General features: G+C 46.7%; 1 protein-coding gene across 2 annotated transcripts in view; it reads right to left on the reverse strand.

Annotated features, from left to right (window-relative positions):
• CNNM2 (cyclin and CBS domain divalent metal cation transport mediator 2) overlaps positions 1-17,511 on the reverse strand; it is a 114,679-nt gene extending 97,168 nt beyond the window's left edge. The window contains exon 1 of one of the 2 annotated variants that reach the window (XM_085064920.1): positions 15,760-17,511. In XM_085064920.1, the coding sequence (XP_084921046.1) occupies positions 15,760-17,338 (1,579 nt within the window). In that variant the 5' untranslated portion in view covers positions 17,339-17,511. The remainder of the gene's footprint in view (positions 1-15,759) is intronic. The other variant, XM_085064921.1, reaches the window with a different exon arrangement.
• Positions 17,512-18,381: the final 870 nt, after the last annotated feature.

The following is an 18,381-nucleotide window of genomic DNA, read 5'->3' on the forward strand; positions in this document are numbered from 1 at the left end:
CTTGAGAATGTGAGCCAAGGCCTCCAGGCATCCACAGAAAAGCCAAGTAAGATAAAGAGCTCGGTGAGAGAGCTGATACAGATGTCTGAGACAGAGGAAAGAACAAAGAAAGCCAAGGCCATCTAACTTCTAAGAACTTCAGTTTTCCAAACAAAAAAAAAAAATTCAGAGCAAGTGTCCAAATGAACCCTCCCAGCCATGAAGACAAACCATCTTTTGTTTGAAAAATGTTTGCAAGTTTTCCCAGTACTCTTTCCAAAAACATCTCAAAACTGCAACATCCAAACACAGAAGAGGAGTGAAGAATGAGCTGACAGATAAAAAGATCAAGTCAATAACCCTCTACAGGTTCAAATCTAGCTCAACTTCCACTAACAAGTAGTCACCTGCATTATGAGATTCACATACATTAAACATAGCACAAGTCGTTTCCTAACAGACCAATGCCCACAGTCAAAAGTTGCATCCTTAACACAGAAAATATCCAAACGGAAGAGTTATCAGTGGAAACCCTGAAAATTTCTATACTTTTAGTTTAGTTGCTCTGCTAAATGAACCATCCCTTCAGGAATGAGTCATATCCTTTGGTGGAACAGTAAGAAGAAAGCTCTTTTGCTTGTGTCTATGGGGCACCTGTTTTGGTAACATTAAATGGATCACAGAGATATGCCAAAAACACAGACGAGCACAAACAGCAAGGCAGGAGCATGACAACTGCAGCAGAGGGAGGTCAGACACTTTCATGATTACTCTCATCAGTAGGTTTTACTCTTTTTTTAGGATAGTTTTCATTTTATTTATGTATTTTATGCTTTAAACTTCTCCCATGCACCAAACAATTGCAGTTTTCTCACTTTCCCTGTCTTCCCGGGGCTTCTGGATTCTCCTCAACCACCCCTATACACAGGCTTGTCTCAGCAGTCTCAAAGGAGTTTGCAATAGTTGGGAGAAAAAAAACAAAAGCACACAAATGCTCACAGCTTTGTTAAGTATTATTGCCACCTGCTACAGACATGTGACATACCAAGAAACATGTACCCAGAGATGCATTTTGGCAGTGATAATGATGCAGATCAATTGTTTCTTCATGCTGAAGTTAACACTTTGATGGACACTAATTCAGTTAGTCATTTATGTTAAAAACAGCTTATTCTGATAGGGAAAATAAAAAACAAATGACAACTGGCTACCAAAATTTAGCATCAAATTTAAAACCAAGCTGCAAACTAGCTTAACATTCCAGTTCTCTAGTTAGATCCTAAAACATTGTACTTGAGCAAAGCTGTCACTGGTTTGTCTCATTCTGGCTGCAGATCTCCCCGCAAGCATTGCAGCTCCCTCACCTGACCCTGGAGGGACAATCTACTGCTATTTTTGAAAGCACTTACTAAAAGCCCTCACCCAACACAGGAGCTTTTGCCTTAAGTGCTGGTCCAGCAGAGCAGACATCAGACATGGAAGAGGAAGGTGGCCTCTGCAGGCCTCCTGACCCTCACAGGGGCAGATAAAGAGAATCCACAGAATGACTGCCTCGAAGCCAAACAGGTTTAACAGCTCCGCACCAGCTCTGAGGCAAAAGGCAATTTGCTTGGTATGTCACAGATAAACCTGCCTGCGTTGAGGGGAGGGTAATGAGACATCTACCCCATGCCACTTCAAAAGGTTAACAACTCAAAGGTTGCAACATTCCCATCTCTTTCCCTGCAAAGGCTGCCCTACCTAGTCCCACCATCACTCCCTTCAGCTCCCTGTTCCAACACAAAGGGATTAAAAATTAAGGAAAAACAATTTTATCTAAAACTAGAAATCTACTTCTGTTACTTTTGGTAGCAACTTTTTTAATGAGACTTCTGAATTCACACTTTACTGAAGGGTACCATTCATTCAGCTTTTCATCTAGTCAGACAAAGGAAGAAGAATGAACTAGTCCCTGTCCCTGCCTTCCCTTCACAAGCCTAACTCCTGGGACAGGGATGAGAAAACAGATCACACCTTCACTGTCCCAGTCATATCCATTTTCTCAATGGGACAAGCAGAAAAATTCTCAGCTCCTCCCTCCTGTTCCTATCTCTTATGTCAAAGAAAACAATAAAAAGCCAGGTCATTATGATCACAAGCACAGCACATCCCTTCATGCCAGCAAAAATGGTGCCCTGGATTATGAGTCAACACCGAGCTTCTGCACTAACAGACACTTTAATCAGACATCAGTTGTTAACGGAAACACAGAGCAACAGAGCGATAATGGTATCATCAGAACACAGGTCCTTTCAATTCTGTGCCAGAGAGGCAAGTTGACCTTAGGGAACAACCACCAGAGCAGCAACAGAACCCAGTCTCTGCCAATACCCTCAGAAAAAACCAGGACACTCTGAGTGGCACATGGAGGAGACTGCTTGCACCACCCTAGAGCAGCATTGGACCATCACAAGGACAAGTCTCATCCACCCCCTTACCTACTGACAAATACCTGGTGTGCTTTCCCCACATCACATCACCACACATGGAATAAGGCAAGAGTCCAACCAAGCCATCCTTTTCACCCCAAATGAATGGGATTCATCAGCAGTGAGAACAGACTTGGCTCTGTGTCACTGCATCCCTCTTAGCCAGCTTGCTCGAGATTCCTCGGAATGAGTGGCAATGAGGAAGAGTGCAGTGTTAGCCTCTGCTACAGCTGACCTGTCCATGGTGCAAGAACAGCTTTTCAGTGGCACCAGGAGTAAGAGCTCAAGACTCCCTGGTTCCTGAGGGAGCCAACCTTGGGTTACCACCTTGTCACCAACAAGAAAAAAGGACAGCTACCTGCATATCCCTCATCACTGGGAATTTAAACACTAACAGGTTTGCCACTTAAAGACTTGCCTATTAGGTTTTCAGGTCAGAAAAGCAGAAAAGTATTTAGTACATAATTAATCCTAAATTGGACATTAGTTTAAAACTGTCTGAAAACAAAAGCCAAGCAGCAGAGGATAAAACGATAAATGGCATTTCTGACACAGTAAGGATAAAACAACAGATCAAACCCCTCTGTGTCAGTAAGATGTTAGAAAGCACCCAACAATGAACTCTACAGCAGCAATTTTAGTAGCCATAAAGCTGCACAAACAGAGCACTAACCATGGGACATTCACCTTAACTCCCTCCACACACTTGCCTGGTGGATGGCCTCATCTCATCTGTTGCCTAGTCTCTTTCTGTTGTTCCTCACCTACTGCCAACAAATAGTGCCAGGAGAACAACATATTGATCTGAAAAAGGAGAGTGAAAATACTAAAGACATTGACAGCCAAGGAACTCAGAGCAAGAGAAAAAAAATCTGAGTCACTGGAGGGACTGTCTGTCAGTCAAAAGAAAGTTGCAATCATCATGCAAGTAAGCTATTACACGAACATTAAACCAAATCTCTATTATAGAACCTAAATTACAGTAGACAAGCTGAAACATACTGGCTCTCACAAAACAGGTTCAGTTGATATAAGGGAAAGGGACAAAAATGAGTCCTCATTCTAGAGCAAAGTAACTGAAGCACAAGGAGAAGGCATCACAATCAACTGCAACTTTGGACAGTGCTAGGAAATCCAAAAGATAAAACCCACCAGTTTATCCTTGCTCAACTCTCAACTCACTTGAAGCACTCTGGCCCTTGATTTCCTTTGGTCATTTTTACATTTTGAAGGAAATTTTCCTATTTCTGCATTTTTTTAAGTCTCAGTTTTACAAGGATTAAAAAAAACCCAAAAAACAAAAAACAACCAAACCAAACCCAAAACAAGTTTGTTCCTATTTGTAACAGCTTTTGCATCTAATCATATCTTGAGGATTTTTTTAATGTCCCAATCATCCTCAAAGCCACAAAAAACACTAAGATGAGAATTCCTTTTTTTAGGAGAATTGTTCACAAGCATTACCACAAGAGTTCTTCCTCCCAGGAACTACAGGCTGCCTCTAGCTGTGGGAGTACATGTTTAATCACAGTACACACTCATTCCTCATCACAACTACTAACTGCAGCACTGGAGAGGATGGTCAAGATAATCCAATTTCTTAAAAAAGTCATTGGAGTATATAGCACATTATTCCCTCTTAAATGTTCACTCTAAAAACGGGCAGGACACGGCTGTCCCAGTGGTTTTCAAAGGCGAATAGACTCAAACATCATTAAAATCCCCAAACCTGACATCATCTTCATGATGTCTTTTTGGTCAGCATCCTCCTTTAAATCTTTTAAGCACTGCTTAAGGCACTCAACTCTTTCTACTGATCAGGAGGTAGACTGAAGTAGAAAACACGTTACCTAGAAACAGCCTCCAGTATTTCCAAGTGTGTTTTCAGGTAGAGATAGTGGGAACAATGACAAACTCCAGAGCATCATGAATACAAACTTGGTAAGAGACACTTTCTTAATTTCTCTGACCTATGCTCAGATTAAGATAGTCTACATAGTTATTAGTCCGGGGGCGACTGCATGCCTGTCTTAAAAAAAGCATGTACTGATTTCTCTGCAAAGCCAATTAGTTTAAATACAAAACCATCAGGGATTACAGCTAGACGACTTCCCCTTTTCTGAATATTTTCCTTGGAACTTTTTGGTTGGAGCCTGTGCATTGCATAGGGCTGAGAAGGCTATTACTCTTGGAAGCTATACTCCCAAATTCTTTCCTTTACTGGAAGATATGAGGTTGATGACTTGCAAAGAAGAAATGTATTAAAGCCTCTTACCACTGGACCACGTTCAAACAGCAGGCAAGCAACAAGTTTAAACCCAGTTTTCAGGCCAGGAATCAGAAATGAAAATGCCCTCAACACTCAAATATATGTGTGTCTTCCCTCCACCCCACACACTTCCGCAGTGTCTCTCTCAAAATAAAGCTTGTTCAAAGATTACAGCAAAAACTGGAAAATTCAAAACAGCTGCTCTGGAAAGAGAAAAAAAAAAAAAAAAAAAAAAACAGAGCCATTGACATCAGAGCTCTCCTGGTAGACCTCTCATCCCATGCACAGCAGGTGTTCCAAGCAGAGAGGAGGAGGAAAGACTGGGATTCCCATCTGTGGTGCATCACACAGCACAGGGAAACCATCCCCTCCCTTAACCCCAAGGGCATTGAAGAAAGCAGGAGAGAAGAAAGCTACTCTATTTGCTTGCTCATTGACTGCACACACTACAACTGCACTCACAGGTTCAACTCTACAACTGGCATCAAGCAACAGACTGCTGTAGTTCTTGGAGCCAGTAGGTAATTAAGATTTTTCACTGCCACAGCTGCCTTCCTCAAGCTCTAACCTCAGGGGATTCCCACGATGGGAAGCTTCACCCCCCACCAAGACTGCCTACAGGGTGAACTGCAACTTCTCCATTTCCAGGTTGTCCTTGGGATCCTTCAGACAACACAACACAAGCTGAATTAAAATAGTACACTATTGGTAAAGCAGTTTCACATCAGTGATAGCAAATGCCCTCTGGGCCTCTGTCAAATGAACAGAAAGGCCTACAAAACTGTCAGTCCTGATTACTATGGAGAGGCTGGGTCCATCATATGGAAAAGAAACGCAGCTTTAAGCATGCTGTGATCTCTGTAAGGGTCACAGGAAAACACAAATACACTACTACAGAAAGATCAGAAGCTGGCTTTCCTCTACATGAGCTGTAAGAAAGTCTCCCATTTCTCTTGCAAGTGAGCACTCAAACCTTTAGTAGCTGACATTGAGTCTGAAGTACACTGTACAGCATTTTTATTACAAGAAATATAGACAATTATCTAGCCAGGGATCTTGATTTCTCAAGGAGAAATCCCATCCACATAGCAAAAGCAATTATTCAACACTAGGAGAAGGAAAAAAAAATACTCCCCCTGAGCAGTGTGAAGTTCTTGAAATTCACTGTTTTGAAATTAGTGTTTTCAAACCTAACCACTCCAAAAGGCTCCAGGCAAATTAGAACATCAACAAGAAGATAAAAGTTATTCTCCATGAGGGTAAGAAACCAGCACACAACAAGACCAGATCACATCTGAAAACCAGCATGAATCCCATACCTCTACAACCATGTAGTTCATACCTCTACAACCATGTAGTCCACATGGTTAGCTACTCACAGGTCCACTGCCCCAGCTTCCAGTGAGGCATCCCCTATTCCTCTACTCTGCTGGAGGAAAAGGAAGACCTAAGGCAGTGAGTCTTCAAGCTACTTTGAGAGATTCTTCCTCATCCAATACCCACACACTGCATCAAGACACTTAAATAAAAGCTGAAAGTCAAAAAGCTGTATCTACACATACCTCAGTTACACAGCAGTGAAAAACACCCCACACAAATTCCCAGAGTAAAATACATCACGCTAATTTATCCACCTTGAATCAAAAACTTAGCGATGTCCCTTGGAGTTCAAGTTAGAGCTACTGAATAACTAATTCACAATTCTGGCCTGCTTTAACTAGCAAAAAATTGAACTGCAGCCTCTTTACCAGATGCCCTGCAATACCAACTGAATCTCCCTGTCTGCACTTGCTGTGTATGGGAATTATAACTGTAAGAGCTGTGCTTGCTTCCAATAGAAAGATGTCCCAGGCAAGATAGGAAGAACTAAGCCTGCAGCTTGCCTAAAACCCACAGCCACACCTACTTTCAATGCCAGATTGTAAATTTTTATCAAGAACAAGTTCACACCGGCAGATTTTCTTCCTATTTGTAAGAATCTAGAAATTGCTGACAAGCAATTCAGAAGCAATAAAAGCAGGCAACTGATCATCCTTGTCCTCACATAACTGCTGAATGGAAAGGGGTCCCGCAGGCTGCACTTTGAACCCCCCAGTGCAAAGGGTAGGCAGGACAATCTTCTGAAAGCTGGAGGTGGAGTCTTGGAAGAAAACCAGAAGTGGCAAGATCCTTCTTAAAATTGTTTTGTTGGCAGCAAAGTATCCAACCAAGGCAGAACCAGCATTTTTTGTTACCCTCATTACCCATGGACAAAAGGGAAAAATAAAGCTTTGTTCACCTCCACAAAAATCAGCTGTTACAAACGGCTCTATCACATCACTGTAAGAGATCATACCACCGTAAAAAAAACTCACTATAAAGAAAACCCCAACTTTCATTCACACTTGCTGTGGGAAAGAACCTCAAGGAAGTAGGAGCCCAGTCTTGAAGGCACAGCTCACCCTGCAGAGAGCAATGTTACAACATCACTCTCATTTGAAGGGCAGCTCCTTTTGGGACTGCCAGCAAAAGAATGGTGCAATCCCAACAGAAAGCATTACAGAAAACATAACTCCACAGATCTTTTGTGCTGAACATATGCGTTCATCTCCTGGGCCCAGTGCCTTTGGCTGGAGCAAAGCTCTGGCCTGGTTAATCAGTAACTGCAGCAGAGTTCTGTTAACTTGTAAACTCTTGCAGCCTCCACAATCATCAGGTTTCAGCTTCCAGATTGACAGGCATCACACTTACTCTGTCCTTCAAAATACAGTTCTTTGATGAGAAGGGCTGTTGTTTCATAAATACTGAAATTAATACACCAAACATTTTACAAATGAAATGCTTCAATATGAAGAGAAGTCCCAACCACACAACCTTTTTTTGCTTTGAGGTTTCTGTTTAATCTAGGGCTTGGATATTTTAAGGCAAGTTGGTTACAAGATAAGTTGTTTTTGTAGTATTCTTTCACTAGTCCTTTCAAGAGATAGCATCACCAGTAGATGAAGAGCAAGTCTGTATCATGTTTCTAAATCACAAAAATAACCACAAACACCCATGTAAGAATCCCAATTTCAACATGCCAGCCAACCCAGACAAAGAAACACCTCTGGCGTTACAGATTGTGTACTACAACAACCCAATCCTCAAAGGCAAACAACTTATATGATGCCCCCTAGAGAGCATGGAAGCGTGGAACACCATGGAAGTTATTCTTCACTTCAGTGAAAACTGTCTGTCTACCACAACTCTGGAAGGTTTCCAGACAATTTTAACAGAAAACGTGACAACAATGGCTCAAAGGTCCCCAAGGACCCCTACCCATGACCCTTCAGAGTGGAAAACTACTACAGAGAAAGCCACAAAGAAGGAAGAAAGCACTTCTGAGTAAAGAAGGACAAAAAAGGGAAAGAGTTAATAGAGACAATTTTTAAAGAATCAAAGCTTCTTTATTATTGAGAACCAAGAATGCAAAGATAAGCTGACCTGGCCACTGTGTTAAGAACATCTGGTATGTGCAACTCCAATGGCAAGTCAAAAGAACATTCAGTTCCTTTGAAACGATGGTGGATCTCACTGCCACCTCTCCTAATGCTATTGCAACTTTGTGTTTCAAGTTGGAGTGTCAAATAGGGACCTGGTTCTTTCAAGTCCACTTTGTAAAAGACACTGTATGTCTTGATGTCCTGGCGTCGTAACATTAGAAGGGGCTTTAGTGAGCTTCTTGCTGGTATTTGGTTTTGGGTTTTGGCATTTCTTTAAGAAGCTGTGGGAAAACTTCAGTTCCTCTGCCTCACCCCATAACAATATGTTTTGCAGAGTCAGAATTTTGTTACTCCATGTTGTTCAAAAAGCTATTTAGATCACTATAGGAATACCTCACCTGTTCCAAGCCATTCCTTTCCCTTCCCTACATCTACCTTTCAGTAAGACCACCTACACTGAGGTGAGACAAGGTCATCTGTTCCCCTTACAGTGCTTGAAGCAGTCTTTCTTTTCTTGCCCTTCTCACAGATACTTTTTATACCATCACACTTAGCCCTAGTTTATTCCCAGCATAGCTTCTTCTACCAACTGTTGGGCCATGCGGACTTCCTGGCCAAGGGAAAAGATGGATTCCACCAGAAGAAGGTTAATGACAGATTTATGTGTCTCACTTTCTATGATTATATATCGGTGAAAAGTGAAACAAAATCCCATTGCTCGATAGTCCTGAAATGACTCAGTGACCTTGGCAGGAGGCAGGCAGGATCAACCACCTGGTATGGACTGTTAGCCATGTGCTGTGGGCAGTAGCTCATTAGCACCAAGTATTTACACTCCTATTTGTAGCTGGTAGGCTGTAATTCAGGACCTTGTCAAATTAACAAGAGTGCCAGGTCACACTCACTAGGGTATGGCTCAGAGTACTCTGAGTTGAGGGCTAGTTTTACAAGCTCCATTAGTGAAATTGGAAATGACTCAATAGTAGAAGTGTAATTGGTCTACCTTGACTGGCAATTGCACCACTGCTCTACAGAGGCACATAGGCAAATGCAAAAGTGAGCTCTTGCTAAGTATTAGTGAAAAAAGCACAGCTGGGTGGGGTATAGGCTCATTCAACACTGCTCAGCCACTGCTTTCACTCTCAGCCTACTTGCTCCTCACTAAGCTGCTGTAAGATTGACCTAGGACTCTTAATATTGAGCAGATAGTAAATGCTTAGAAGAGGTGAAGCAGTGAGACTTCGACCCCTCAAGATCTTAATTCCTGTGCACTAGGATGTGTGCCCTCCAAGTGAGCAAGACAAAATCTAACACCAGACAACACCTGGAAGATGAGTAGATCTTGTCACAGTCTAGTGGCATTGATGATCCAAGTTAAGCAGCCTAATAACCCCCACAACACTCCCACTCACTATAATGATTCCTTCAATAAAACATGGAGGGGACTCAGGCTCACAACACATACAAAGTGTGAGGTGGCTCACTCTCTCATTTCCTAAATTACAAGCTAGAGTGATATCACAGTCTGACAAAACAAAATCTACCTTTGGATGGCTTCATACAGAAGTGACAATCAGAAATGTACCTCTAGACCCACTTTTCTCTGCCACTAGCACTACACAGCTACAGACAGGAGACACCCACTACTGGTGTTTGTTTCTGTGCAAGAGCTGACAAAGGTTCAGTGTTGATCAGACACAATCACAGAGAGAAATAAGCATCTACGGCTATTTAATAAAAACAGTATCTTTAGTCCCAGAACTTCCTGAATCACAGCCTGATGAGATCAGTAAGCTTCCGTGGGGAACAAAATAAATTGGCTCTTTTCTAATACTTTCTCTAAGCAGCCCCAGCCATTGTCAGAAATCACCTACTGCAGAGGATTCGCTGTTATTGTTCTTATGCCCTCAGAGTCAACTGAAGTTCACTGAGAAAATGTTCTGCTCCTCAGAACCTCATGTTGGCAGAACAAAAAATGAAACTCAAAAAAAAATCTCAGGCCTGGAAGGACATTGCAATGGTTAAACTACCTGACCATTTTCCTACGCTAATGAATTTGCTCAGAAGTTGTCATTCTGCCTCTTTGCCCTATCCTGCTCCAAAACTGGCTGTGAAATGCTGTTGGCTGCACAGACTGACCTGAAGTTTACATCTGTGCCTATTAGAGATAACCTTTACAGACACAGAGAAAGCAGATAGGAGCATGGTTCACTTGTGGTGGAATTCACTCCCATCAGCTTCAGCACAGGAAAGCATTTGCTAACTGAGCAAACAGCTGAGCGGAGGAAACTGCAACTTCTTGTGTTTGTCGAATGACAAGAGTTGTGAACAATTGGTTAAAAAGTGATCAAAGAATCATATCCAACACAGACTCAAACCTCTACTGCTCAAGCCATATAATTCACTTACTCCTCTCCCTGCCAGCCACCTGAAACACATTTCTTCCTACTCTCAGCAGCAGAAGGAACCCTCAAGCTGGGCTCCTCACCAAGTCTGCTCTCCTAGAAGCCTCTCCTCTCCTGGTCCCTATAAAACGTTCCCAGTAGGGAGCCCAGGAAGAACTGGAGCTGTTCCCTGATGCATTCCCCTTGGCGCCTCTCCCTCAGCATACCAGCAGGAGGGCTGCCTGCAGTAACCCACATCCGCTGCTCTCCAGTGGAACGAGCACGCATCCCCCAGGAGCTCTGCAAGGCCAGCAAAGCTCTTGGCAGTGCAGTACCTGCGGGTGCTGCGCTGTCAGACAGCCAAGGAACAGTTTGTCACGAGGCAACCCCCACCCCCACATGCAATTTTTGCTCAGGGAATAAATCTGCAGGCATAGCATGCTAAGACTTCTGTTTCTTGGTGGCAAATTCCTTCCCACCTACCACTCCTCTACTCTCTTCACACAGAAAAGCCTCCACACTGGACCTTCTCAACACCCTCTCTGTTATATGAATTTCCCCAAAAGGATCAGAGGAAGTGCCTTTTATTAGCTAAGCAGCCTTGAAAACGATATTGTTTTCCAAGAAGTTTTACGTGCCTTTCATAATCCCAGAAAGGATTTATGTAGTTTCTTCCAGTTTCTCGTAATGCTGCAGTCACAGGGCTACACGAAAAAAGCGCCCAGGAGACAGACAACGTGCTAGATAAACTAGAAAGTGAGCATTCAGATCTACTAAATCAAAGTTACTCAAGGGAAGACTGGACTCAGATTCAGCAGGTCATAAAACTTGAAAGGAACCAGGAAAGAAGCCACCTACAAACCTGGATTAGAGTTGCACCAGAAAGATAAGTGACCTAATAACAAAAAAAGCCCCTCAGAACAAGTGACCTAATAACAGAAAAAAACCCTCAGACCAACAATAGTAATGCAGAACTTTGGATCCCTGGGCTACCAATTACTTGCTATCCTACCTGTTTCCAAAAAGAGGATCTATGTGCTCAAAAGAGAAGTAGGTCTAGGTATTCTTCTCTGCACTCAAAAGTCAGAGGTTTATGTTTCAGGCTGCTGGGGCCTGGTTTTTTTCAAGTGGGAAGAAGAACTAGAAAAGAAATGGACAATATCTTTCCCCAATGTCCACTCTAAACACAGCCACCAAACATACATGCTACTAAAACCAGAAAATACAAGACCAACAGAGCCCGAAGAAAGTATCATCAAGCTAAATCTGACAATGTTTTTAGGAAATAAGAATTTTTAAGGTCCAGTTGGTGATGATTTTAATAAGGAATCTAGAATTTTTCTCAAGGCTGCCATGTAAATCAGAAAATAAAAGCTCAGAAGTGCTGCACAGTTATTGTGGCTACTTTGCAACAGGTTACTAAGCTCTGATTCATAGCATAAAATAATAGTAAAAACAGATATAAATAAGATCAAAATATAGGACTCAAAGTTCCCAGATAAGGAAGACTCCGATTGAGAAACTGTTGACCTCCAAAGCCATCCAGGCCACCAGGAACACAGCTGCACAATGGCTTGCAGAAAGTGGGCCAATCTTGAAATATTAGTATTACAGCATGAGGCTTTTCAAGCTGAATTTTTGTAGCTCTAGCAGACAGGGAGCTAGAAATAGAATGCTTTGGATTTAGGATCACACATGCAGAGATCTGTCTGTGAAAAACACCGAGAGCAAGTGCCAGAGAGCATTTGAGCAGAGACCTAGGAAGACCGTCAAAAAGGAACAGAAAACCAAAAAAAAAAAAAGCAGGTCCACACACATGTCAATGAGAAAAAGGAGATCAGCGGAGACAGCTCACCAGCTTCTCTCCATAAATGACTTTGTGGCTCATTCACTCCATGCTGCACATTAGGAGCCACGACAAAAATCAATCCTGGAACAGGTAACACCTTGCTCCCCTTTACAGCAGTGGCCAACATCAGGTTACGTAGGAGTGACCTTATTTCAAATGAGATATGTCTTTGCTCTGAGCAAAGTCAGGCAGGTCCTTACCTAGGCCAGTAGAAAAGGTACCTTAGACTCCCTTGCATTAAATTTGAATGGATGAATGCAAGGTAAGCACTCAGCCTGCTCAACCTGTAGGCAAATGGATTTGACAGCTCTGGTAGAGATTTAAGGTCTGTTTTTAGAACAGAAAAATCACACCTATTTCAAAAGCTACTTATTTATTTATTTATTTGCAAGTAAACCATGCTTTTTAGAGGAGAAGCTTGCTTGTGGACTGCTTCAGAAATCATGTTTATTCACACTTTAGGAGATTAGAGCAGCAAGGGAGTGGGAATGTGCTGAAGCTCTCTCTTAAAATTAAGTTTCTTGCCTGGCAGCACAGAAGTGAAACAGATACTTATTTTGCAATTGTGGTCAAAGAATGCTAACAATAGGCCCATCACCAAATCCTCCAGCTGTTCAGCCTAAGCACTAGAATAAGTACAGAACTACCCATTTCATCTTCTGCCAGCATAAGGATATATACCCTGCCTTGCTTGGCTTTTAATCTCTTCCTTGTAAGCCTCTATTCCATATTTAGGTTAAGAATGTTTTGATTCTGCCCAAAAAGTGAGTTTCAAAACCCCACCTACACAGCTAATTGCCAAACTTCTTGAAAAAAAAATACTCCCTTCTCAAATCAATTAAAATATTAACTGACAGCACTATCACATGAGCTGCCTGTTGCACCCAACAGTGGTAGCAAGAGCCTGAGTATCAAAAAAAGACACACGTGAGTTTTGAAGCAAGCTGGCTGTGGCAGAAGATCAATGTGATAGGAAGGGAACAATTAAAAACTGTAAGCTTATTTATTTCCAACACACTACTAGAGAGTAACGTGCAATTTGATTCTCACCCTTAATTTGTACATTCTCATGGGAATTTGGCAAGGTTGCTCTGAAGAAGAAAGGTGGAAGAGCTCTTGCAAAAGACACCATGCTATGCCAGATCAAGCCAGCTATCAGTTATTTACATTCATTTCAAAGGACACAAAGGAAGCCATTTATTTCCACTATATCTGCACTTTTTAAAGAGAAACCAGTTAGAACAGAGCTGGTCCTAGCACAGGGCTTGCCCATACAGACCAACCAGCATAGCGACTCTGGAGTAAACATTTAACTGTGCTCAAACTAGCCTGAATTAATTCCCAATGACAGAGACTACTCCAGGACCCAGCAATCTCACAGAGGAACACGCATGTTAGGAAGTCATCCTAAGCTTGTGCTACTGGGATGTTTCCTAGCACAGGCAAGAGAAGCCCTCTGGCTACCAGGGAAAGTGATCTCTAGTCTGCACCTTCCAAGCCACCCAGGAGAATTTTTAAGAAGCCTATTTTAAGCACCAGTTTCAGGAACTGTAAGGAGGCATTTGGCTTAGCCACAGTCCCAGGATTAAAGTGCACACCTAATTCTCCTGGCTGTTAAATAAAAGGACTGCTATGCTAACACACAGGAATGCATTCCATCCTTTCAGACCAGGCAAATAAAACTACCAATGTAGCATCCATTTCTTCAGACACGTTGCTGCATACAGAACTAGAAAACACCCATAAAGTCCCACTACAGGCTAAGAACCCTATTGTGCTATCTGGTCAGCACAGGGACTGAGGAGAAGAACCACCCTTCACTTGTACATGCAGCAAAATGCACTTTAACCAGCCAACAGTTAAGTGACATCACTGAGTTTCCCATGTCCAAGTTGCAGATCCTGCAGCACAGAAACCACAGCTGAGGGAGGCTCTCCCTCATCTCTCCTTCAACATCTCCAAAGCCAAGTAAGACTTCGCCATCTCTACACACAGGCTGAAAGAGATATCCACTGCTGCACTGTGGTCAGTAAAAACTAAGAGTATGTTCGCCTTCTATCCACAAAGATGAAATAAAGAAGAGATAACCCTCCAAATCACCAAAACTGAGTTAAGCAGGATGAAGAAGATCAAATGTCATGAAACCAGAGCTTAGCACGTGGACAAAAAAGCCCCTGAAACTTAATTGATAATTTAAATTTATCTAGAAAGACCATTCACATATTCATGAAGCTTTTTTCAAATTTTGCAGTTAATAAAAGGTGAACTCATATATTCCCCATCAGATTTGCCCTCTCAAGTAAATCACCTCACAGGAATTGCCCTGTTCCATGGTACTTTGATCAGATCTCTCTGGGTATGAACAGCCTGGTGGCACTCCAAATGGCCTTTCGTTTTCCAGCACAGGAGTTCACACAAACTGTCTGAAATTTCACTTAACAACTACTTTGAAAGCTTCTTCCTGCACAGGCCATAGAGCATTATTATTTGGCTTGCAGAGAGGAACAGATTTTAAAAGCAAAACAAAAAGAGGTTTTTCCTTTGCCATAAGCAAGAGCTTCTAACAAGAATTAAGATGCATTTGTCAAGTCAATACCACCTACAACTAAGACAAGGCTGGAAAGCCTCAGTCCCATTCTGATGCAACTAATACACAGGCTACACCAAAGAGGCAGAAAGGGCCACATCTCTGCTGAGCCCGTGGTCCTGAGGCACCAGGAAGCCTGGGGAAAAAGAGCTATTACTCTGAAGTGCAGCACCAACAGGTGCTTTGGAATGTATTTTAGGACAGTAAAATGATTTATGAGTTACAAGATCAAGGTGCCAATCAAAGTAACTGGAAAACGAGCACAGAACTGAGGTCAGCTGGCTGAGCCTATGAATGGAGCTAAAATGCCTTGTTTATCTCAGCACGTGTGTGCAGTAAGCCTGAGAGGCACCCGAGCAGCCCACCCACTCCTCCCCGTCAGGCCAGCTGAAAAAGCACAGAGAAGACACAGCCAAGGAATGGGTGCGGATTCCCGTCAGTGGTTCTCACTGTAACGGACAGATGAGTGGAAAAAACAAGAAAAAAAACAACCTTGCTTGGCACCATGCCCACACACACATATCCCAGTGCAGTGGGGGAAAAAGGCTGGGGGCACATCCCAGCCATGGATCAGCTTTCTGGCCCAGGGAACGATCAGATCTTGCAGACGTCTAAATATCGCTTTCTCACTGTCCAGAATGCACCTTCCCACACCCCTCCATGAGCAGGAACCCCCGAGCCCCCCTTGCTGTGAGTAGATAGATGCTGACTGCCACCGAGAATCACCTCCCCACCGCGCCCCCGCCACAGGCACAAGCCCACCTTTCTTGAACTCCTCCAGCATGGCATCGAGCTTAGTGTCATTGAAGACAAAGTGCAGCGGGTGGTTGTAGAAGCGGGTGATGGTCTTGAGCGGCGTGCAGTCATCGGGGTCCACAAAAGCCAGGTCCTTAACGAAGAGCAAGTCCACGATGTTGGAGCGGTCACCCTCAAAAACAGGGATGCGGGTGTAACCGCTCTCCATGATCTCAGACATAGTGTTGAAGTCGAGCACAGCCTCGGCAGCGATCATAAAGCAGTCTCGGAGGGGAGTCATCACGTCCTCCACAGTCTTGGTGCGCAGTTCCAGGGCTCCTTGGATAATGTTGAGCTCCTCCTTGACTAGATCATTATAAGGGTCGGTGACCCGCAGCATCTCCAGCAACTTCTCACGGTTATAGACCGTGCCGATCTCCTGGCCCAGGACACAGTCCAGCAACTTGCTGACGGGGTAGGAGGCCGGGAAGGTCATCATCATGAAAAACTTGGTGAGGAAGATGGTGTTGGCGCCCACGGCAAGGCCGTGCCGAGAACAAATAGCCTGCGGCACGATCTCGCCGAAGATGACGATACCGATGGTGGAGACCACCACGGCCACCAGCCCAGAGCCGGCAATGTCGTCTAGCAGGATGGTAAGTGTGGTGTTGACCAGGACATTGCCCAGCAGGAGGGAGCACAGCAGGTAGTTGCCCTGACGGCGCACAGGCTCGATGCGCTTGGCATAGTTCTTCTCTTTGTCCGTGCCACAGTTCTGCACGATGCGCAGCTCCATGGGGTCCAGGGCCATCAGGCCCAGGTTGAGGCCACTGAACATGCCCGAGAGGCACAGAAGGAGCGAGATGAAGATAACCTGCAGCCAGAAGGGCAGCAGAAACTTCTTCTCCTCGCCCACGATCATCTTGGTGTCCTCGCCGTCGTGGTAGATCCAAGTGGTCTCACCCCAGGGCGGGGGTCCCGCCGGCCCCTCGGCGCCCGCCAGCCCTCCGGGAGCCCCAGGGCCCAGGGCGGCGGCGGCGGGGGCCGAGACGGAGGTGCACAAGTAGTAGGACTTGCTCTTCTCCGTTTTGCGCAGGGGCTTGATCTCGATCTCGATGATGCCCGAGGTGCGGCGGTTGAGCACGATGTGCGGCAGGATGATGATGTCCGAGGTGCGGATGCCGCAGCGCTGCGGGGCCCCGCCGCTGCCCGCCGACCCGCCGCCGCCCCCTCCACCGCCGCGCCCCGCCGGCCCCGCCGCCGCCCGCCCGCCCCGCCGCCGCTCGTGCTCCGTGAAGGCGATGCGCGACCACGTCTCGTTGTTGATGTTCTGCCCGTAGACCCGCAGCTTCACCCGCGTCCGCTCGCTCACCCGCAGCGCGCCCCCCTCCATGAAGGAGACGTCGTCCGTGTCCTCCAGCCGCAGGCCGATGATCACCGTCTCCTCCGCCGCCGGCGGGGGCACGACGGCGGCGGGCGGCGCGGCGGCGGCGGCGGCCGGGGGCCGCCGGCCCAGGCAGCCGCTGAGCAGCAGCAGAAGCAGCAGCAGCAGCACCCGCGCCCCCCGGCCGCCCCCCGCCATGTTCCCACCGGGCAGCGCGGCCATCTTTAGTCAGGGCTCGGCGCCGCCGCGGCCCCGCATCACCGCGCGGCGCCTGCGGCGTGCCCCGGCTCTCCCGGCGGCGGCGGTGGCGGCGGGCGCGGCGGCGGCGGCGGGCGAGGCGCGGGCTCGGCTGCCCGCGGGACCCGACGGGCGGCGATTGCCGAGCCGGGCCGACCAGCGCCGCCTCTACCCGCGCCCGCCCCGCCCCGCCCCGCCCGGCGCGCAGGGGGAGGGGCCTCGGCCGAGCGCCGCCAATCAGCGCCCGCCTCCTCGCCAATCAGCGCCAGGCCACGCCCTCCTCGCGCCCCGCCCACTTCTCAGCCCCGGGGGCGCGTGACTTCGGTGTGTACGCCGGATGCGCGGGGCGGGGCCGGCCACGAGGCCGCGGCCAATGGCGACGGCGCTAGGGGCAAGAGGGGGCGGAGCCTTGCGAGGGGCGCGACCAATGGGGGCGGAGCCTTACGAGGGGCGCGACCAATGGGGGCGCGGTGCGGCCGGCGCGTGCGGCTGCTCCGCGGGAGCGGCTCCGGGAGCGCCCGCGTGCGGACACAGGGCGACCGAACGGGCCGGGCGGTCCCGCTCCCCTAGCTCCCGCCGCCGCTCCCGCCCGGCCCGGGAGCGCCGCCGCTCCCCTCGGCCCCGCCGCGCCGCTCGCCCCCTTCAGCGGCCCGGGAGCGCCGCCACGCGTCCCCGCGCCGCACCGGTGGGCGGTCGCGCAGCGCCCCCTGGCGGTCCCTCTGCGCCTCACAGGCCCGGCCCGACGGGGCGCATGGCGGTGCCTCGCGCCGGGATCTGCTGCGGCGGCGGGCGGCTCTCGCAGCCGTGCCCGATCCCCGTTCGGCCCCGAGCCGCCGTCGGTGCAGTACCGTGCGACCATCAGAAATTAAGCCGTCGCGCTGCGGCCCTCGGGCACCCAGCGGCCCGACAGCTCCTCGGTTGCGTCGTGCCTGAGAGCGGAATTACCGTCAAATACTGAATACGGACGGACAGCGGTCCCTCCTCACCTCTGCCCTGCACCGCCGCCCCGTGCCGAGGCGTGGGATGAG

The sequence above is a fragment of the Lichenostomus cassidix genome, chromosome 6 (genome assembly GCF_008360975.1).
Source record: "Lichenostomus cassidix isolate B80296 chromosome 6, HeHo_3.0, whole genome shotgun sequence".
In the NCBI taxonomy this organism is placed as follows: Eukaryota; Metazoa; Chordata; class Aves; order Passeriformes; family Meliphagidae; genus Lichenostomus; species Lichenostomus cassidix.